The sequence below is a fragment of the Rosa rugosa genome, chromosome 1 (assembly GCF_958449725.1).
Source record: "Rosa rugosa chromosome 1, drRosRugo1.1, whole genome shotgun sequence".
In the NCBI taxonomy this organism is placed as follows: Eukaryota; Viridiplantae; Streptophyta; class Magnoliopsida; order Rosales; family Rosaceae; genus Rosa; species Rosa rugosa.
The window spans coordinates 12,621,216-12,643,756 of NC_084820.1; the positions used below are offsets into that span (position 1 = coordinate 12,621,216).

A 22,541-nucleotide genomic window follows, 5' to 3' on the forward strand; every position below is an offset into this window, starting at 1 on the left:
TAAGCTTCAATAAAAAGGGAGAGAGAGAAGAGAGAGAGAGAGAGAGAGATAATAATGACAACACCAACCGTAAACAATAAAGCCGCTCGTGCGCCAATCATTGCAGGCAGGAGAGTGTACTGTGTGGATGAGACCACACGTGTGGGTGACAAGATCAATGATGCTGTGGCCAATTTATTGCGCACCAACCAAGTGAGAGCCTTTACAGCCCATTTTGGATTAGCCTCAGATTTGCTTGGAACACCAACAACACAGGGATCTTGAATGAGACAAACCTCCACCATATATAATAGTTCCATTTCTCATATTTTACCACAGTTTAATGGGTATTATTTACTAATATTCATGAATCAAAATTATATTAATAACTGTAATGCATTTATATCATAGGAGAATTTTTGTTTTTATATAGTTATGGGTAATGTTAAATTATTGTAAAATTGTAATGACAGTTTTGGTAGGCAAAAAACATTCGGTAATGTAAAATTGTAATGATAATTTTATGATGTCTTTTACTGCAATGTTAGATTATGTTTCAAAGTGTGATTTTTTTTTTTAATACTATAAATGTTATTTGGTCTGCTTTCCCTATATGTTATTCACAACTTGAAATACTTCATTCAATTACCATGTGTTTCATGGTGTCTTTTACCGCAATGTTTGATTGTAAATATAATTTTTTTTTATACAACATAAATGTGATTTGCTTCCCCTCTTCTTTATGTTCTTTAAAATTTTGAACTATTTTGATTCAATTATCATGTGCTTCATGATGTCTTTTACCACAATGTTAGATTATGTTTCAAAGTTTGATTTTTTTTTTTTAATAACATAAATGTTACTTGGTCCCCTTCCCTTTATGTTATTTTCAATTTGAACTACTTCATTCAATTATCATGTGTTACCATAACGTTTGATTCTATTTCAAAGTTTGAATTTTTTTTATACTAATTAAATGTTATTAGCTCCCCCTCCCCTTTATCTTATTTACGATGTTGAATTGCTTTCATTCAATTAGCATGTGTTTTGGAGCTATTATCAAGAAATAGTCTTATATTTTCATTTCGTGGTCTCATTAACCTCTCAATATTAACTACTAATCTGTTAAATAAGTAGCAACAAAATAATACAGAACGTCAGAACCTGTAGTAATTTAAAACCAACCCTAATTTTAATATAGAAGTACACAAATAATTGGTGATGTAATAATTTGAGTTATCAGTGAACCAGGGGCTTTCATTCTCTATGCAGTTTAGGACAAATACGCATGCCCTGACCGACACCAACATACCTTGCTAGATTCGTGTAAGACGACTTCTTTTTCTTTTGGCGAACTCGTGCAAGTCTTCTTACAAGTACAAATCCATTGAAATTGGCTTCACGTCACCTCTATCTCCTCAATGCATGAATGTACAGCTCGCGCAGCTGAAAAAAAAATAAGGATGTTTCTGCTCATTAATAAGTGTGGAGCTCACTCACTGAGAGTTTTTGAAGACGACCGACAACATTTGAGTTATTTGAGAAATAAAAGGCGGATAAATTTAAGTCCCGTTTGGTTTATGGATTTGAGAACGTGGGAGATGAAACTTATTCATTTATTGTGTTTGGTAAGCACAAGGAAAGGAAAAAATTTCTTAATAGAAGGAAAAAAATGAGCTGCATTTACGTACTCATTTTGTATTATTTTCTTGCATTAATTATAAACTGTTCAAACAACTTTTCCAACATTACCGAATATTGGAATGGAAACTCCATGATAATCTTAACGTCCATTTTTATGAGAAAGACTGAAGAATTACTTTTATTTTCGCTAACTAAACGAGAGGCCTTGGTTAATAACAGATCCAAGCTGAATGTACGATTTAAAAAGATCAAAGGTCAAACTTCTACACTCGCTCCTGCAAGGACTTTGTATCATATCAAGATCCATGAATCATTATGAAGATCGTGAAAGCCAAAATTGGGAAGGAGATTGAAAGATCGATGATGATCGAGTATGCATTTTTGATTGGAAGCTTATTTTGGATTATCATTGTTGAGTAGCCAAACGAATGAGAAACTTCCAAGATCTTTAGATTAAGATAAAGCTTTGCTTTATCCTTATACGGAAGCCGAGGCACACATACCTCTCCCATACTATACCAACCTCTAACTTCACACTCTTCAATCAAACATACAAGGACAAAGAGAGAGTTTGGTGCTGAGGCCTTGTTTGTATATGTGGCATGAATGAGATGAAGAAGAGGCAGGTGTAGTGTCAAATTCAAAGCTTTAAATCCTTGAAGATCATAGATTTCTTCGGTGTATTCGTTAAATGTTAACCAACTTTTATAATATAGACAAACTTCAGGTAATGGGAGACTGGTCTACCATTGATCCAAAATCTCGCAATAATTGTATGGGAGAGTTCTCGAATGATCAATCGTATCACTGCATATGACTAGTCTATTATTTTTTGAACATAATTTACACTTTTGTATCGATATTTAGTGGTGTGTAGGAGAAAATCTTTTATAAAGAGATTGTATCATCCCATTAGTCAAACCGTCGGATCATAGATCGATCAACACGTAAACAAGAAACATATATATTTTGATACTTCATATAGTATACTCTTTAAACTTATTCACATAACAGTAAGAGAGACTGAGAGAGTTGATCGATCGGGCAAACTTGTTAGTAAGATGATTGATATTTCGGACGTGATTGTTATATTTTTATACGATTGTTATGTCAGAAAATGAAAGAGGACCCATGAGATCGATTGATGATGATGATGATGATGATGATTGTGCAAACCAAGGGATCGAATACCTCAATTCAACTCAATCATTTTGCTCACACTCGGATTTGGCTACCAAAACGTGGCCTCACGGTGCTCCAAGAGTTCACAGAACACTGTCAGCCAAATGATGATGGGGCTCTCACTACTTTCAACCTCTTTGACTGCTCCTTCTTCTTCTTCCCTCTACAGAAAGGAGTTGGACTTCTGTTTTGCTGCAAAATTTGAAGCCTCTCATGTCTTCCATGGATTATCAATCAATGGCATTGATTTGAAGGACCACAATCACCACATTGTGATACGAAAATTAAGAAATCAATTTCAGTTTTGCATGGCTGACCCAAGTGACCACTTCAATATTTAAGAATGAGTAATGGCTAGGCAGCTACCTATACCATCTCAAATTGGTCTACCTACTGATGATGGTGCCATGTTGCACATATCAAATGAATAACACTTGTTTCTTTAGCCAATAATTGGGATAAGAAAAGAAAATCAGACATCTCATACATGTGATGTTGAAATTTTTTAAAAAGGCGTGAAATCTACACTCTCATTTTTACATTCATCATTCCCACTCATATTTTGAAACTTAAGTTTTCAAATTTGCCCTTAAGTCAATAACATTAAACACTTTGCTCTCTAAATTCTGCGGCAAACGTATCACCAAAATCTCCTACCAAAGAGAAGGAAAGTATTGGTCCTCAAAACTCGTTGCCATCTTCTCTTGCTATCGAAGGTTATAATACAGATTACATGCAATTGAAGACTCGCATAGTGAGAGGTCTTTCTTCTTCTTCTTCTTTTTTCTTTTCACTCTCTTCTTGTGGTTTGTTTCACACAATGAATCTCCGGGAGAGAGATAACCTCTCTTCCTTTCTAGCTTTGTAAATTTCAATTTGATCTATTGGGTTTACAAGGTTCAAGCTTTTATTGCATCATTGAGTTGGAGCTTTAAAAAGCTGTTGATTGTACTGGGATTTAGTTGAAAGTAAGAAAGATTGAGTTTGTGATTTGAAAAATTGATTGGGTTTCTGTGTTTATGTCATATTGCATACCAAGTTACAAACTGGAAAAGAGAATCAAGGAATGGGTTTCATATAAAACAACTAGAATTTGGGGCAAGTTTGTTCGTATACTTGTATCAAAAGCTTAACAAAAGTCATTTGATGGAGGTTTGAGATAATAATAGTCTTTAGGTTTGCATCATACCCAAAATCCCACTTTGGTTTGCACGAGCTAGTCTGGCAGTGTGATCTGTCACTCTTTTATATGTTAGGGAAGACGGAATTTACCAAGAAGAAGTTATGGTAGAAGTAGCATTGCACAAGTGTTGGTGCAAAAGTGGGATTTTACTAATATAAGTGGGAGTGCATAATGTAAAATGGGGAGTGTGAATTTCACTCCCCTAAGGCCTCGTTTGGTTCACGGAATTGAGAGCTTGGAAAAGAAAATTTATTCATTTCCTATGTTTGGTGTGCATAAGGAAATGAACAACTTTCCTTTAAGAAGGGAAAATATGGGGGAAAGTGAATCCTCTCATCCTCCAAATGATTCATTTTTCTTTCCACTTTTTCAGCATTAATTACATAGTATAAGTACATTTATATCAAGTACATTTATATCCCTATTGAAAATTATTATTGACAAAAAAGTTTATGAGATTTGTCTAACTATATATTTTAATATATGAGAATATAAATGGAATATTAGTATGATTTTGTTTCATTTCCTTACACAAACCAAACACTAGAATGAAAACAAACAATATTTTCTCCCTGCTTTACCAACGTTTCCAAACAGCAAAAATGAAAGTTAGAGGGAAGTTTGCTTTCCTTTCCCATAGGATTTCGTAAGGAATTGATTTCCTTTTCTCGAACCAAATGAGGCTTAAATGATTGATCAAATAAATACTACATAATATATTGTTTATTCTTTCATGATTGTTCAACCAAAAATACAGATGAAGATGTAATTAACGAATTTATGTAGTAATAACGTTTATTACTTATTTGTCAGATTATTACTCAGGAGAAACATCAACATATATGAGAAGTCATGAAAAATTGTTACTTAGGGGATTCATCAACATTTCTCTGAGGGGGCATAAAAAAATATAATATATAATGGAAAGAAATTTAGAATTTTTTTGGCACTAGAAGTATTTTTTTTTTTTCTCAGAGTTGAAAAAAAGGAAAATCATGAAAAAAAAAAGTGTCAACATTTTAGAGTTTTATTAATTGGACTATCATTCTGAAAATCATGCTTCACCAATAGTGAGCTCATGGCATAAAAAAATTTGAATAAAAATAAGGATTAACATAGTTTGCTATGTTTTGGACGTGGCACATGATGATATTCTGAATTCCATGTGTCATTTGAAATTCACATGTGCCATGAGCTTGGTATTCGTATTGCATAACGTTTAATATACGCCTGAATTTGCATAACAGTAAAATATCAAACGGATTTTTTTTAATGAATTTTCTTGCATTTTGAACTTTAAAAGTTTATACATATAAAAAAAAAAGTCTCTTAGTATTCTGTTAATTGGAATACATTCTAGACCATGCTTTACCAATGGTGAGATTAAGAACCATGACAATTTGAATAGAAATAAGGTTTTGTATGTTTGGCACATTGGAAGTTGCCATAGCTAGGTGCACCAATGGAATGCAATGACATGTCAAAACATGTGAAACCTTCTTAACACAATTTCTTCTTGAAATTATTTTGTACTATAAGCCTACCATTCGTTGAGCATGATTTTTAAAATGTGTTCCAATCAACGAAACATAAAATTTTCGAACGATTTTTATAATGAATTTAATTGTTTCTAACTTTGAAAAATCGTAAAAAAAAAAAATTGCGTTGTGATTTTTGAGTTCTGTTAGTATGACAAGTGTTTAAAAATCATTGTTTAAGGATGGAAAACTTTTGGTGAGAAAATAAGAACATGTCATTTTGGCCAATAATCGTGTGCTACAGTCCACAATTAGAAATCATGGTTCGAGCAAGTTTTTTTTATTTTTTTGTGTTATGGGGTATAGTTTCCACAAAGTTAGGGCATGAACTATAATTAGTTAAAAAATTACGGAGCACAAGTAACAAGTTAAAAAATTAGATCCTTTCTTAAAGTGATACCAATGATTAAGATGATGCCATGTAACATGAAGATACAATAAGTGCAGTATAAGCTTTTCACTAAAATATAGTCTGATTTTACATGTAACCTTATTTTAAAGGTTCTCGATAGAGCCTCTCCCTTTTACATATAACGTTAGAAAAATGAATAGTTTTGGTCATAGAATTACATCGTTGCATAATTGCATAGAGGACATAAGCTCTCTCATATACAAGCACCGTGATACACATATCTACAATAATAAACACTCATTATCATTCATTCATTTGTGATAAAGGAATTACTACATGCTTAATTTTTATAGTGAATCTGAAATTTATGGATGATACAGTAACTCCACTTCAACCAATCCATACTATACCCCAACCTTGACACTGCAAATTTTATGAGACTCCCAAAAGAAACTCAAACTGAAAAGAAAAGCAAAGAAAGCTCTGCGCAAATAGGAATCTAGAAATGTACTGCTGGTGAAGAAGCACTATGTTCATCATGCTTGTGCCACACGGGTGGAGGCCTTGAGCAACACATAATCAAGGCAGTACCTGCAAAGCAAGCGAAGCAAAGAAAGTCAAAAAAGGAAGGAGTACATAAACTAGTGGGTTGTGTTCATGGTAGCTCTAATCAAGGATTTAAAAAAACCTCTAAACCATGATTACAAGAAACCAAAAGCTTCCAGTAAAGTAGCATACAAGGCCAACATTCCAGCACAAAAGAAAAGGTCGATCGAGCCCGGCCTTTCGACTAGTTGTGACTAGTGAGGAAAGAAACCGATCAGGGGGTACCCCAAGCTTTTGCTTTCCGCTATGAAGCAACCAACACATGGCCCCTCAATAATTTGATGATCAGGGTTCGTGCACAAACTGAATGAGTGCATCTTTAGGGCCGAGCCAACATTAACCTCATACTTTATCATGCATAATCATTGTTTAATACAAGAAGTGAAAGGTTTTAGGTTTCCTATGATGGCATTTTGGCCAGTATTAGTTAAATTACAGAAGAAGTACGTGACACTACTTAGTGGAAGAGAATCATCAATTGGCCGAGAATTTCGGCCTTTTGAGGAAAATTTAACTTTGTTTTTGCCTTGTCTTGTCAGTTGACAAGAGGGGGAGACTAATAATCTTATGACAACCAGACCTAAGAGTGTTTAATTAGGGTATTGGACTAAAGAGAGGATCCAGGTTTAGTTTAGTGTTATCTTGTTTCTGGATAAGTCGTTTAGTGTTATCTTGTTTCTGGATAAGTCATCTATCGTATTCGAAAACCTAATGTGGAGATAAAGCCAAAGCATCAGAATGTTGCATGTTTCCTCTGAAACATACAAAATCCACATCCTCTTTTGTCCTGCATCAGATGACAGAAGTTTTGGTTTAAGTCAGGGCCGGTCCTGAGCATTTTGATGCCCAGGGCGAAATTTTGTGTGTGTGCCCAACTAACCTAAATAGACATGTAATAATTCTTTCAAATGTGATACTCTAAATCTTTTCTTAAGGGGCTATTAGTCTATTACATAGAGAAACATTATACAACGGGAACATAAAGTGATAAAACCAAAACCTCGTATAAAAAAGTTTAGAAATCATCTAAAATGATGTCTTCTTGCATTTCTTGAAGCAAAATCATCAATTATCTTTTCATAGTCAACATTTGCCAACATAATTCTTTCGATGGTTAAAATAGTTAATCCATTCAACCTATCTTGAGTCATGTAATCCGCAGATAAGATTTTAATAATTTTAATTTCAAAAAACTTGATTTTAATAATTTTAATTTCAAAAAACTTCTTTCAGCTGATGCTACCGTCACCGGTATAGTCAATAAAATCTTGTAGGCAACCATAACACTTGGAAACATATCCATTTTCTCTGCAAACTCCATAATTTAAAATGGATGTCCAAGGCCTATCTGTTTCATATGCCTCATTTGGCAACATCTCCTGCAAAATTTGTAACTCCATAAGCAAATATTTCGCATCAATATCAAAACCCTCACCACTTCTCAAAGCCGTTTCAAGATTCAAACAACAGTTTTTCAATTCTGATCAAGATTGACTTGCAAATCTAACTTCACCTAATATTGAAAATTGAAAACCGATGAATGAACAAGTTGTTAGAAATCACTTTGAATAATAATTGATAAACACTGGAGCGTAGAATAATACCTGGAAATCTGAAATTGAGTAAACGTTGCAACCAATTTAAAGAAAAAATTTTCTGGGTTTCAAGGTTTGGGACTTGAGAGAAAGAGAGAGAGACTTTTGCCGAAACTATTCTTTTCACTAGGTGCTACGATGAAGTGAAGAAGAAAGAGGAGGAAGAGGAGAATCTGGAGAGATGAAGAAGAATGGTTGCGGGCAAAGAGATGAGAGTATATAAAGTATACTTAAATTATTATTAAAAAGAAAAAAAGAACAAAGAAAGAGAAAGGGATGTGGGGGGCAGAGAGACATAGAGAAATGGGAGTGTATAGGGTAGGTTTTGTATTTTATTAGAGAAAAATATATTATATAGTATAAAATATAATTAAAAAGAAAAAGAGAACAAAGAAAGAGAAAAAGGTAGGGCTAGTGCGGTGGTGGCAGAGAGACATAGAGAAATGGGAGTGAGGGAGTCCATACGGCATAGGGTAGGTTTTGACCGTTTTGTATTTTATAATAAAAATTTTATTAGAGAAAACTATAGTATAGAGAAATGGGAGAGAAATCTGGTGCCCCCATCAATCTTGGGCCCTGGGCTGTCGCCAACGTTGCCCATGGGCAAGGCCGGCCCTGGTTTAAGTTGAGCTAACCCTGCAAGTTGAACTCTTGAGTTCGACTTCATGACTCTCGATCAACCTTAAGGAACTACGTACAGCTGTAACAGAAGGATCATCAGAAATGGCTAACAGAAATTCTTACAGTGGTCATAATTTATAGGCTTTGTTATGTTTGAATATACAACTCATGAACTATCCTCATCAACATAGTGCTTAAATGATATACCTATAAGAACATCATCTATTGTATTCTGTAGTGCCAGAACAGGTGTTTCATATGAATATCATGGTCCATAAAGTTTCCTTCCACCTTTTTCCCACCTAGAAATCTAGAATACACATATAATAGAAATGGAACAGGCAAACTACGAAAACCTTCTCTTTTCTTGATTAGTGGCCAACCTCATGATCGTCTTCGGCTTTGGGTTTTCGGGGTTTAATTAGGATAATTGCAGACTCCAACTGGCACCAGCTAATCATTCTACAGTAACTTGTGTAGTACCTTTAATGGCAGAATCCAACTGGCACCAAAATAAGCAGGCTATATATATGTATAATGCTTTCAAGAATTTCGAAGGAAACAGATGAAAACCATGTTCTTAGAATGCTATAGTTGCATTACTGGTATATATGATATGAACCTTGAACTACAAAGAAACAAAAACAGTATTGGTTAGCAATAATGTAAACCATTGTTCATACTCATCTTCTTCTGATGCAAAGAATCCGCTGGATAACTTTGACGTGTTGGAGGGCCATGTTCTCCGAGCAATCATGTCACTTGTACGCCACACACAGCACTCGGTTTCTTTATTCTATTTTTTGCCTTTCTTCTTCCCTTGTTCATCATAACCAGACCTCGAGCCATGCATGCTTGAAGGAAAAAGACTATGGTCCTATATAAGGGGGACCATGAAAAAAATGAGTGCATGAAAAATGATATAACAAGCAGACAATGAGACAATGCAGTCACTTTATAGTAACTAAAGCCTACTACAAAATTTTCCCATGTTTGAATCCCGCCCCGTTCTTTCTCTCCATGCACCATATTTGTATATGTAAAGAGAAAAACACAGATGAAATCAATAGAGCATAAACTCATCAGAAGTTAATTTCACTGACACAATGACAGAAAGAATATATTTGAAATATGACATGATGTGCAGCAGTGCGCCAGTGAAGTACTCTTTTCCTTTTCTGGTTACATCAAAACCGATATGGGTCCTGAGAAGGAAACACCAATTCAAAAGGATTAAACCGGCCGTCTGGGACTTTTAACATATCAGAAGAGAAATATTTCAGCATCCGATTTTATATAATCTTTGCCTCCACAATTCCACAAACTAAAGAAATCCAAACCTACAGAATACTTGAACTACCCTTATTCCGGGAAACTGAATTTGTTCTTTTCCAGAGTAGCAGGTAATTTGAAGCGATCTGACATATCAAATTGTCTAAATATCAGGTTGCTAGAAAAACCACTAATCACTTTGATTCAAACTTATACTATCCGCTAAAGAAAATTTTTTAGTCTGACTACAACAAAAGAGTAAACAAAAAATTCAATGGGTTAGAAGCCAATGAGGGGGAATTCAACAGGTGTTTTAAGCACCGAGAAAAACAGTATCTTCCGTATCAGAAAGAAGAATGCAATAGCTTGTGAACCAAGATCCTCACTTCAGGCTTCAGTAACATCAACTAAAGTTGAAATGGATCAAACTGAAGTTATGTAGATGTGAATTCATGTTAAAATGGACATTGTCAACAATATTCGCCCCTCCCTCGCCATGGCATAGTTTGCCTAAATCTCTTTAGGCATAAGAAAATAGGAACAGAAATTTAATGTATATAACTACATAACAGCTCGAAAAGGTACTTGATGTATCAGGGTCAATGAATGACAAGAGAAAGCAAGAACATGCACTTGTCCTATAGTATGAAACAACAAGCACAACACAAACAAAGGCCCAAAAAATAGCCCAGTAACATATCACTGATGAAGAGAGAAAATATTGGAAATCCACACAACAACAAAGGTAAGGTTCTCATAAATATAAAAGTTAATGAATTGTAATATCCTATCACTACATAAAACTATTTCACTGCTCAAAGTAGAGTTGTCCATCTCAGTCAAAATTGTAAACCTGGAAACTCGCACAGAATTATGTCTTTCCCTTTTGAAAAAGGAAAACTCTCCCAATTCCATAATTTCCATGACCCAGACACACCAAATAAAGACAATGTAGGGCATTTGAAATGATCATATATCTGGACCCTCTATGGGCAACCTCAAAAGGCCCTTATCTTGAAATGACATTGTCAACTATATCCCTTTTCATTTTTTCAAACAGCAACAAATAACAATCACTCTATAGCATATATTGGGCTGTCATGAAGATAAGAGAGCCAGTGTACTGATGAAGCCCAATAAAGTGTCCTCAGATTGAAATTCATCATTGATCATATTCTTTCTTTTATTTTATTTTTTTATCATATTCATCATTGATCATATTCTTTGAACAAGTTAAATTGATTGAGGTGACTCAATGCTCAAACTTAGTGCTAGAAAGTAGTTCCAGATCATAATAAACAGTCAAGTATGTAAGTTGTAGCCGTAAAAAAAAGATGCATAATTTATCTTCCTCTAGAGTGAAGAACAGTAAAAGATAAGTTACCAGGACTCCAGGAGGGTTGGTCTGGAAATTGGTCAATCATAAGACCAAGCAATAACCAAGCTCAGAGACTAAACTGGATATATATTATATATAATCGATTATTAGAACAATTATCCGTTGTCGTCCAGCGGTTAGGATATCTGGCTTTCACCCAGGAGACCCGGGTTCGATTCCCGGCAACGGAACTTTTTTAAACTCCGTTTTCTTTTTATTTTTATTTTTGTCATCTACAACAAAATAACCATCTAGCAACTCCTATGATAAAGCCATAAAGGCATAGCGTGTATTTTTCGTTGGGGATTTCCGGGAAAAAAGCAATACAGCTTGAACATTTTGTCTTGTGGAAGCTGAAAGTGTTCCTCCTTACTAGGTAAATATTCAAAGTTATGAGGTTAGGGAATTGGGGGTTGTGGTCATAATCAGATAAAAAAACACCATGCACTTTCCTTCATTGATATCCAAATATTTGAATAGTGTTTGGGACACCAGAAAAGAACTAATCATAACTTAGAAATGGCTATTGCATTAGTTCTTCAGCATCAAAATATTCATCAAGGTTGTCTTGGCCTATCGCAACTTCTGCTCGGTTTCTATCATATACAAAACAACCGAGCCCATTTGGAGCATCATTTCTCAGCTCCCCATAACTTGTCCTCGACCCAGTAAAATCAGTTATAGAATCCATCTATAATCCCAAATATTCTAATTGATAGCCAACAAAAACTAACAAGTCCAACCTTTTCAAATAACAGTTAAACTAACTATTAAGGGTGGAGAGCATGCCCCCACCAGCGGTAGGAACCACCACTTCCCAGCCAGGCCCCTTTAGGGGAAGTGCAACAGCAGCATCAGTAGGAGTCCCCACGAGATCACTGCGATCCAAGACCTTCTCCAGTTCTTCGTCACTGATTTCTGTCTGTATCATTTTGTCCTCAGCAGATTCTTCTTCTCGGAGAACTGCTATGAGATCCTCTTCCTGAAGAGTATAGCATACAAACCACACTAAGACAAAGGCACATGATGGAACTGCAGCCCACCAAAAAGACCAGGCAAGCTAAGACAGAAATTGATTGAAAAAACAGAAGTGAATGGAGTATATACCTCCAAGAATTCTGCCTCAGGCTTGGCTCTTTCCTGATGGAACTTCCCTTTTCCAATGACTACATGTTCAAGCTTCAACTTACTAAAAGCTCTTTTCAACATCCGACCCTGTTAACACATTTTCTCTCAAAAGTAAGCAACACCAGAATTTTTAAATTGAACATTATTATACATGACATAGATATTCACAAGCTAAAAGCTCCACAAACTCACCTCTACAGATTGTGCTGTTGCCAACCGGTAAACATGAACCGGCTTGGTTTGCCCAATCCTGTGACATCTATCCATGGCTTGCAAATCCATTTGAGGGTTCTGGTATGCACACACAATATACCAAATCAGTTTAACCCTTCATGAAGCTGTATGCAGTAAAAAGATTTAACAACAGAGATCAAAAATCTACCCAATCACTGTCATACAGTATACAAGTATCAGCTGCAGTAAGGTTGATACCCAGTCCACCAGCTCTTGTGCTCAGAAGGAATATTCTACAAGTGCTGTCTAAATCATTGAAAGAAGCAATCTGCTTGCAGAAATAACTTTTATCAATTAACTATAGCTGTTCATGAGTATGTAATGAACACAGAAAGAAAGTACAAACTCAAATGAACTAGACACAAAAAGCAGTCACGCAAGGGGGTGTAATAAACTCTCAATCAACCCACTGTGTCACTCATCCTAGGCTGTGACCAGAAGTGGAGAACTTGAGTGATTATCAGCCAAAGGTGTTCCACATCAAATAATTGCAACTATTGTTATAGTCATATGTACATGGTCAAGAAATAGGACAATATCATTTAAAAAAAAAAAACAAGGATCGCTACTATCTGAACTTTCTTGCAACTATTGCTATAGTCATATTGCAACTATTTATTTCTGTAATTACAATTTGCCGAATGATGGGATTGCATTAAGTAAAAAAAAATAAAAACAAGGATCACTACTATCTGAACTTTCATCTTTTGATGCATACTAATCTCGACTTTCATGTTGCAAAAAGCATGAGAATGACAAGTATCTGAACTAAGAAGATTTCAGATGAAAGATTTAAGAGTCAATTCAAACCAATCACAAACCTGTCTTCTCCGCTCATCTAGTTTCACATTGCCATCGATTCTACAAACTTCAAATCCTTTTTCGCTAAAATAGTAATCCATTATATCCAAAATCTTAGTCCACTGCGAGAATATCAGAACCTGATTACAAATGCAAAGGAAGCTAATTAGTCAACAGTAATACAAACAAAAATACATCTGAGATAAATGTGTATTACTTTATTGGTCATGAAACTTATGATTATGAAGATCAAAATCAGACAACACATGAAACAGTCACATACCTTGTGTTTGCAGGCAAGCAGCCGCTTCAACAGTCGTTCAAGCAAGCTAAATTTCCCACACTGCTCAACTATCTGGTCAACAGGTGGGTAGAAATCTGGCAGGAAAACACAAATGCATAAGAGCTGCATACGCATCCATTTCATCTTTGAAAAAGATCATACAAAATCCTGAATTAAGTTAGAATGACATACATGATCCATCAAATGCTGACTCTAAAAGGTCAGGATGATTGCAGTTCTTCCGAAGTTGGATCATCAAATTGTTAAGCTTCCCTTTCAGGCCATTTACTGCAAGTTTAAGTATTGTTAAATAGCATGGAGAACTATACAATATGAACAGTAAAAAAAAAAAAACCAATTTGATTATCATAGATAATAGCATGCCAGATTTAATTAATATATACTCACCCATTATATTACACTACCATCAAATTCAAAGATGAGATCTAATAGAAATCATAAACTAATCAGACCCCACCCACCCTATAGGAAAAGAAGTAATCCAAATGCATTGCAAAGATGACCATAGATATATGAGCTTTAAGATCATTTATTGAACTACACAAGACAATATATAAATGAGCAACCAGAACCTCATAAAGACTCTGTGTTCTTCTGAATTTTCTAATGAGTGTCAGATAAAAAAACATGGTCATCTGATCAGCTATGCTGTCTCAGATAGTATTTGGTAATGGTCTCACTTGAGACAATGATTCACAGAAAACAGAAAGTGTTGTAGCATACATCAAATGATTCCAGAAAAAACAGAATGCAATGAAGACCTTATCTTTCTTACTAAAACACACATTGCAGTACAACATTTCAAGTAAAGCCATGTCTCATACCATGGCTTCCATTTTCAAGTATTAGATGTTTCTCCAGTGTCTTATTGATCAGATGTTCCTGAAACTTCTTTTGATGCTCTGTCATGGTTGCATATAATATGATTTCCTTTTTCCTAGGAAGCATCAGCTCAACATCTATCTTCATTCTTCGGAGAAGAAAGGGACGCAGTATGGCATGGAGTTTCGGTAGCACCTGCAGACAAATGAAACAACCAATGCATCACAGTTACGTTACAAATGCTCTATAAAAGTGAAGCCACAATGCTAGCAAAGGTGCATACTTGAGCCCTTCTCTTCTCTTCCAATTCTTCCTTCATTGCTTCACTATTGCACTTTCCTCCTAGGTCAAACCTGACAACACAATTGATATATATTATTTAATCTGGTCAACATAACCTGCTAGAACTCCTCGTCTAATACACCCAATCTATCCAACCATACAAAAATCCATAAAATATTCCAAAATTTTTCTGAGCGAACATATTTGGACTAAGGTGGTAGCAAAACATGAAATTTTTCTAGACCACTACTACTCATCACAAAGAAAATTGTTTCTGTGACTTCACACTAATGAGTGAAACTGCCGTACACTAATTTTACAACCTGATAGATGTAGGATTTCCATATTTTTTCAATCTAAGACTTTAATCTATTAGTAAGCTAATAGCCGAGTCTTATACAAGTTTGTATGTTATAAACAAATTTTAATATATATATATATATGTGTGTGTGTGTGTGTGTGAAAGTCGCATATTGCAGTTTCCAGGGATCAGGAACTTCTGAACCAGACTACCATTGATACATAAGGTCACCTGTCGCTACCAAAAATGATGGCACTGTATAGATCAATAAGTCTGCAAATCAATCAAAGGAGGGAAAATGAAAAAATTTAACTTCATACTTACCATGACTCAAATTCTTCATGGGATGAGAATATATCCGGCAAAATAAAGTTCAACAATGACCAAAGCTCAGCCAAATTATTCTGCAGAGGTGTTCCAGTCAACAGAATCTTATTCTCTACAGGTATGTACTTCAACTGCTGCACTAATTTGCACTTGGAGTTTTTCAATCTGTGTCCCTTCAATAAACAAATGCAAGATAGGTTAATACATGATATAGTTAATGTTTATAAAAGGAAAACAAAAACTACTCACTTCATCAACCACAAGATATTTCCAGTTGTAGTGCCTTAAACATTTTCTTGCATCAGCCAACGCAACTTCATATGAGGTAACAATTATTGGGAAGTTAGGGCCAACTGATTTGGGCATGTGCTTCCTTCGTATGTCATCCCTTTCTTTCTTGTTACCATGATAGATTATAGCCTTCATTGAAGGTGTAAACCTAATGGGAAAAGAAGGCGCAAAAAAGAAACAGAGTTGGCAGATCAGATTATTAAGCTAATCTAAGACCAATTAAACAAAAGGGATCTGTTTAAAACATTTACCTTGAAATTTCATTAATCCAGTTGGAAAGAGTAGAAAGAGGTGCAATCACCAAGTAGGGCCCATCCAGTCCCATAGATTTAAGATGAGAAAGAAAACCTATGGTTTGGATAGTCTTTCCAAGTCCCATTTGGTCTGCAAGGATCCCATTCAGCCCATTTTGCCATAAAGAGATCAACCACTTTACACCTTTGAGTTGATAAGACTTCAATTTTCCACCAGTCAGTAGAGGTACAAGTTCCTTTTGCTGTTTCTCAACTCTTTCTTCCTCGGTTAGGTTCACATCTTCAATTTTCTCACCCTCTTTAGATCTTGTAAGCATAGCTGCAACTGCCCTCTTGGCCTTTGTCTGGGAAAATGCCAAGATACAAAAAAAAGAAGGTAAAAAAGTAAAAAAAAAAAGAAACTCAAAGAGCACTTAAGAATATCAAACAAAGATAATCACATTTATTTACTGCTTCTCATGCGATGCGATGGAAAGGTGAAACTTAAATGAAACTGATTATTCACTAGATGTTGCAGTAACACATATAAATTCATTATGTCAACGGAATATAAGAGCAATCAGGCCACCAACATTCTTAATAAATAGATGTCCATCAAATTTCCAATTTTCTAGAAGTAGCAGAGGCAGCTTGAGAACACAATGTACAGCAATAATCATATGATAAAACCCCCTGTACAAGAATATTCATAATTGTGATCTAACAATCCAGATTCCATAGAGAAAGTAAAGCAAGGAATTCTTACATCATTGTAAGCAGCCTTTCTTTTGAAACCACGGCCTCTCTTTTTCTCAACAGGTTCACACGGCTGCTCGGGAACATCCTAGCAATGCATTCCATTTCAAAACTAAATCAACAGAAAAGAAGAATAAGAAGGAATTACTCATTTAAGAAGAGAAAAGTGTACAAGTGTGATGTCATCCATTTTCTCGAGCAAAAAATCCGAGTAAAGCTGAGTCTTTGTTAGAAGCTCATCCAACTTGCTAAACTGAGTGTCATTCAAGTGGGGCGGCTCCTTTTCTGTTTCTGCCTCCTCTTCCTCAACCCGAGCTTCGAGGAGCTTCTCCTCCTCCTTCTCTAATTTGACATCAATCTCCCCACATACATCCTTATTCATGATCAAAACGAAGCAATTATAATCTTCAAACACAGAAATATGGGCAAAGAGTTTGAATTTATTCTCATAAACCCCACACTGGACCTCTTTGGTACTTGACTCAAACATCAAATTTCTGACAGAAAAAACCAGAACCCAACATCTGACATACATAATCACACCCACCGTTAACAAACAACAAGCAGAAACTTTCATTTTTCACAAAATTAAATTCCCCTTGGATTTAAAAAGAAGGGTAATTTCAAATCACGCTCATCCTTTTTACTTGTTACCTCCAAGGTTCAAATTCCTTCATTTTTGTCCAAGAACCAAACAGAACCGAGATAAACCAAACGCTCACCTCTTCCTTGAGAACCGAAGTCGGAGACTCCGCCGACGGCTCGGCCTTCGTCGCCATTTCAAAAACCTAAAACCCAAAAACAAACAATAAAGCACATACAAACCAAAATAAACACCAATCAAATGCCCTAGAATCCGGATTTCAAACAAAGCCGTACCGAAATCCAATTTCACAATCCAGAAACTAACTAAATTTTTTTTTTTTTTTTTTTTTTTTTAAAAAAAAAGAGGAAAAAATCGAAAGAATCCGAACCGTAATAGGAGTCGTAGAACTCTTGAGGTTTTTACTGAGAGGAAACTCGGAGACAGACGAATGGTTTCGGAGAAGAAGAAGAAGAAGAAGAAGAAGAAGCGCTTGAGATTTGAAGAGAGAGTGAGAAGAAGGCAGGCAGGCAGGGGTTAGTGGCGGAACAGTGAGCAGTGAGAGAATTAAAGTAGTAGCCACAGAAATTAATTAATTAATTAAAAAAAAAAAAAGAGGGAGTGGGAGTGGGGGGTGGTCTGGGCGGGAAAATGGGGTTTTTTGAAAGTGCCCTCGGGAAGTGTGAATAATTACTAGGGCACCATTATGTTTCTGGTTGAGGTTCTGGGCCTATGGTTTACTTGGGTTTGTCTGTGAGTCTTTAAATGGAATTTGCATTTGGATTCCCAATTTTAAGGGAAACCAGGCACGTTTTGTCTGGCATTATGGATTTTTCTTTTCTTTATTTTAAGAGTCCCAGTTTTGTTTTTATTGGATCTCGATTGAGGTGACCAATTGAGGGTCCATAGTCCACACTCCACATGATCCGATCATCCCTTCCGTTTTTTTTATTAGCGTTCTTAGCAACACACACCCTTATGGACGGTATCCCAGCAAAGCCGGACCATTCGCTCCAACGTGGGACTCACCAACAGGCAATAAGCACAAAGGCCCCGGCCACCACTAGGACTAGCCACTAGGAGTAGGAGAGGATGGGGCTCCAACCTGAGTATGGGGGTTCCGTTTTCAGAAGAAAATATATTTTCGAATTTTGATCTTATGAATTAGGGTTAGACTGGATTCTTTTTTTTTTTTTTGTGAGAACCTGAAACCGAACCAACTATGTTGGTATTTGATTTCTTGAGCCGAGATCGGAGTAATTATTCTATAGTTCTAGAATAAAATCGAAAAATCATTCAATTGAAGAAGTCGATACATGCAAGTGTAAAAGTCTCGAGACTACACCTAACTAGATTGAGCGTAAAAGTAAAGGCTTAACTTGGAGTGAAAGAATGTTTGAACTTGAATCTACACCAAAATAGACTTGTTAGTAAATCTTAGTCCACTTTAATTCTGCAGCATGACATGACATCTAAATCTCCTCTCTTAATTTATTTCAATGATCCAGTCCCTCTTAAAAAAATATTTTTCTATTTTATCCATGATTCTTCCTAAGTAAATGATGAAATGTAACAGAAATTGATATGACAATGTTGGCACAATAGGTTGAAACCAAAAAATCCAGTACATAGATATAGCAATTAATCTTTGCCAGAAATTTACTGGAAAAAATATACACCATTTGTAATGTAGAATATGATCCAGTGTGGATACAGTTATTTTGGGTTGAGAAATCTTCCACAACAATAAATAGAATATCTTACAATCAAATTTCTCACTAACACACTTTTAAGACTGGTGACAGAAATTTTCAAACCCCATGTACTCTTGATTCTCCATCTTCTCAACCATGTTTGCTATTCCGACCCCCCCTAAGCTGATTGCGCTGACGAAAATCGTCATAGCTAGTATGAAGATGACAATGGAGGCTCTTCCGAGCACTGCAATGATCTTTCTCACGACATGTTGACCAGTGAAGGCAGCAATTGTAGCAACCAAAACAAAATAAGCAGCTGCAGCAGCATAAGTACACACGAAGCAATTAGTACGTACGATGTACATCTTAATTTGTCGAAACACATATTTACGAAGTCAAATTGTCGCTACTAATTATTTACCATATGGAACTGGGAAACGGTTGAGAAGGTAATATTGTACAACTGACATGGAGGATGAGAATAGCATAGCAAAGGTTGATGTGGCACTTGCTACCTGCAACAAAAGAGTGAAGTTAAATTTATTGGTCTGGTTCCATTTTCAGGAGCAGCTGTGGTTTTATCACTCTAATGCTTATAAAAGATTCAGTTATATATACCTGAGGAGGAATTCCAAGTTCAAGAAATAGGGGTCCCAAGATGAAACCGCCTCCGAGGCCAAGTAGTCCACCAACCATACCAGCTACAATCCCACAGCTGCAGTAAAGAAATAGCTGATGCAACTTCCAGTTTGTGATTTCCTTTCCTTTTGATGCAATTACCCTGGTGCCTTTCCACAAGCATATCGCTTCAAAAACTGTTACTGAGGCAGCAATTGGTACCTATATATGCAATCACAAAAGTACTATTATCATCTTAACGAGACCATAGAAAATATCACTCATCATTTTTTTTTTCATGCTTGCACTTTTTTGTGCATTTCTAGCTATGTTGTTTGTGAAAGAAATCGTTCTAATCGGGTTGATTTTACTTTACCTGCAAGGAATTCAGGACCCAGAACATGGTGGAGCAAGTCTCGGTATATGTCTGCATAAAAATTCAGATAGACTCATTAGTAAACAAAAGTAGGTGATATTCTAGAAATCATATTTTCTTGTGCAGACTAAAATAAGTTACCTTGACAATCTGAACAATAAGGAAAGCCACCCACACAAACACAAGCAATAACAACTCTTTCCAGTAAACGTTGCGCGAGATAGGTACCTGGATAGAGTTGGTCTTAAATTCAGTACAAAATAACTGAAATTACTACAAAATTAACATGTCATTTTCAAGAATTTCTGGACTCACTTCGTCATCTTGCAATGAAACTGGACCACTAGGTAATGGTTTGTAGTCTTCTCCAGAACCATCTGCGAGCAACAAAAAGAGGTTAGGGTCGATTATAATGAAAATATGGTGTTAAGTTTAATGCTTATGTGTGTGTTATTATTATTTCCCTGTAGAGCTTTCTTTTAAAAAATACGGTGTTAAGTTTTATGCCTATATAAGCTTCACTTATTCTAAAAAAAAAGTATATAATTAGCTTCACTGGTTTTATAGGATTTTTTGCTTAATTGGAATGGAACAATGAGCACTCACCACCGGGTTTGGACTCCGATTCCAACTGCTTTTCGGCTTCCTGAAAGTCATGTAAAATCCCAAGTTCCTCATTAGTAAGTTCTTGCTTGATACAAAGAGAACTCGGTGATTCCTCAGGAAATAGTAACTTGAAAAACTTTACCTTCTTCATCATTGTTTCTTTCTTCCATGTTTGTATGCCTTTCATTAAAGCTTTTGCTGCTGTCCCTGCAATGATAGAAATGATTTTAAGTGTAATGAATTAAAAGCTTTGGTGTGCTTTTCTTTTGTTCATAATTTTATGAGTTCGTACCAAAGAAAAGAATGATGAGTAGAACTGTGACCATCCAATCGGCAAACATGACGTTGAAGGCAACTCCAATGCTGATTCCTAGCATAAGCATTGGCTGAAAGAGCAAAGCCAGATCATAATCTATAAGGGGCATGTCCAGTGTTGGGTGCCTAAGTCTCAAATTGAAGTACACTGTTGAGCCTGCAGCTCCCATTATCATACCTGCATGAACTTTGATGATTAATAACCTACTTAAAGAAAGACCAGCATGTAAAGTGAATAATTGAGTATCTAACACTTGGAAATGGCGGTGGAAGACTTGGGATCGAAACCAACGATCAACGCGAGCATCGGAACAAAAATTCCTCCACCACCAACACCTCCAACACTACCCAATGCAGCACCAAAGAACCCAACTATTGTTCCCACTACAATTTTCCAACCAAACTTCATCTCCTGCTCAACCAAAACATACATAATGTCAAAACTAAAAAACACATGTACATCAACATTAATAGTACGTGTGGTACCGAAAAAGAAGAAGATAAAACTCACAGGCCAAACAGGTTGATAAGAAGACCCTCCAGTCTGCCAGAGAAGCTTCATCATTCTCACAAAGACTCCTTGCTTTACATCTTCTTCAACAAAATTTCTTGGCTTCTGCTCATCTTTTAGGGGCCTTTCTGCACTCACAACTTCACTCATCATAAGGAGGCTAATGAACACTGTCCATCCTATAAGTGCTACTGCTGATACTGTTTTTCGAGTGATCATCATTCGAGCCATTCGAGTATTGTGTGAATCTGATAACAAGGGAAGTGGAAGAAGAAAAAATTTGTATGTGTATTTCTCTGATTGAATGTGTTGTGAACTTTCTATCCTCCCTACTAGAAAGCAGAGTGAGGAGGTTTTGCACTCTTTCAGTACCTGCCTATTGTCTACATTTATAATCCTTCCCTCCTTGTCACCCTCAAAATCTTAATACACCAAATGGTATCTGAAACCTCACATGTATTGTTAAAAAAACTTCCCAAGTATCAGTAAAAAGTAAAAAATTTGGTTGCCTTGATTCACTTTTGTATTTGGGTTAATTGGCATTCAATGAAGTTGTGTTTAGGCTCATAACCATCTTAGGGAAACAACTAAAAGACCAAATGTGTAATATCTCTCAAACAGGGTTTTTACTTTGGCATTATGAGAAAATCTGGTACTAGTCAATTTTAGCTTTCAGTAAAACTTTTGTGTATATTTACTGATTGGAGTTTATTAGAATCTGGGTTTAAGTATGAATCTATATGTACGGATTCTTGTCCACATTCAACAAATGATGGGTTTCCAGGAAAACCACCCAGTAAAAGATTCTTAATCTTAAATTTCTGAGTAGGAAATAGTTCAATGCAAACATAAAATCTTTGTCTGCAATTCTGTTATGAAGCTTCGTAGAAGCTCATGCACTTGAAATTGGTAATGACTAGTGGGTTTAACTGTGGTTAGATGTGCCTAGTGTTTAGGCAAATCACAATTTTATATGCTGTTGATTGTGATGGGGTTATTTGACCTA

The 22,541-nt window shown here is 35.8% G+C and overlaps 2 protein-coding genes and 1 non-coding gene across 3 annotated transcripts; 1 reads left to right on the forward strand and 2 right to left on the reverse strand.

Annotated features, from left to right (window-relative positions):
- The first annotated feature begins 11,469 nt into the window (after nucleotides 1-11,469).
- On the forward strand, nucleotides 11,470-11,541 carry TRNAE-UUC (transfer RNA glutamic acid (anticodon UUC)). Its single transcript has one exon. It is a non-coding gene; the product is annotated as a tRNA-Glu (tRNA).
- Nucleotides 11,542-11,859: 318 nt separating this feature from the next.
- On the reverse strand, nucleotides 11,860-17,953 carry LOC133727260 (ATP-dependent DNA helicase DDM1). The gene is made up of 16 exons (XM_062154861.1): nucleotides 17,804-17,953; nucleotides 17,552-17,617; nucleotides 17,002-17,202; nucleotides 16,840-16,917; nucleotides 16,092-16,438; nucleotides 15,799-15,988; nucleotides 15,547-15,722; nucleotides 14,923-14,992; nucleotides 14,642-14,834; nucleotides 13,989-14,084; nucleotides 13,797-13,891; nucleotides 13,534-13,653; nucleotides 12,861-12,980; nucleotides 12,671-12,769; nucleotides 12,458-12,565; nucleotides 11,860-12,332 (listed from the first exon to the last, which is right to left on the reverse strand). The coding sequence occupies exons 2-16, from the start codon at nucleotides 17,606-17,608 to the stop codon at nucleotides 12,114-12,116; spliced, it is 2,169 nt and encodes a 722-aa protein (XP_062010845.1). The 5' UTR covers nucleotides 17,609-17,617; nucleotides 17,804-17,953; the 3' UTR covers nucleotides 11,860-12,113.
- A 1,065-nt stretch (nucleotides 17,954-19,018) lies between these two features.
- LOC133727261 (sulfite exporter TauE/SafE family protein 3-like) lies at nucleotides 19,019-21,955 on the reverse strand. Its single transcript, XM_062154862.1, has 11 exons — nucleotides 21,536-21,955; nucleotides 21,277-21,436; nucleotides 21,002-21,202; nucleotides 20,852-20,916; nucleotides 20,710-20,749; nucleotides 20,419-20,480; nucleotides 20,245-20,331; nucleotides 20,104-20,154; nucleotides 19,728-19,949; nucleotides 19,531-19,624; nucleotides 19,019-19,425 (listed from the first exon to the last, which is right to left on the reverse strand). Exons 1-11 carry the CDS (start codon nucleotides 21,764-21,766, stop codon nucleotides 19,202-19,204), a joined length of 1,437 nt encoding a protein of 478 aa, XP_062010846.1. The 5' UTR covers nucleotides 21,767-21,955; the 3' UTR covers nucleotides 19,019-19,201.
- Between the last annotated feature and the right edge of the window lie 586 nt (nucleotides 21,956-22,541).

What these genes read in the sequence shown, in the direction of transcription:
- LOC133727261 (XM_062154862.1), bottom strand. Translation starts at nt 21,766, where the DNA reads ATGGCTCGAATGATGATCACTCGAAAAACAGTATCAGCAGTAGCACTT. An exon ending in TTCCACCGCCATTTCCAAGT is followed by an intron (nt 21,203 to 21,276) that starts GTTAGATACTCA and finishes AAGTTCATGCAG; the next exon opens with GTATGATAATGGGAGCTGCA. An exon ending in TTTCATTGCAAGATGACGAA is followed by an intron (nt 20,332 to 20,418) that starts GTGAGTCCAGAA and finishes AACTCTATCCAG; the next exon opens with GTACCTATCTCGCGCAACGT.
- LOC133727260 (XM_062154861.1), bottom strand. Translation starts at nt 17,608, where the DNA reads ATGGCGACGAAGGCCGAGCCGTCGGCGGAGTCTCCGACTTCGGTTCTC. An exon ending in AATATCTTGTGGTTGATGAA is followed by an intron (nt 15,723 to 15,798) that starts GTGAGTAGTTTT and finishes TGTTTATTGAAG; the next exon opens with GGACACAGATTGAAAAACTC. An exon ending in CTGAGGCAGAATTCTTGGAG is followed by an intron (nt 12,333 to 12,457) that starts GTATATACTCCA and finishes TATACTCTTCAG; the next exon opens with GAAGAGGATCTCATAGCAGT.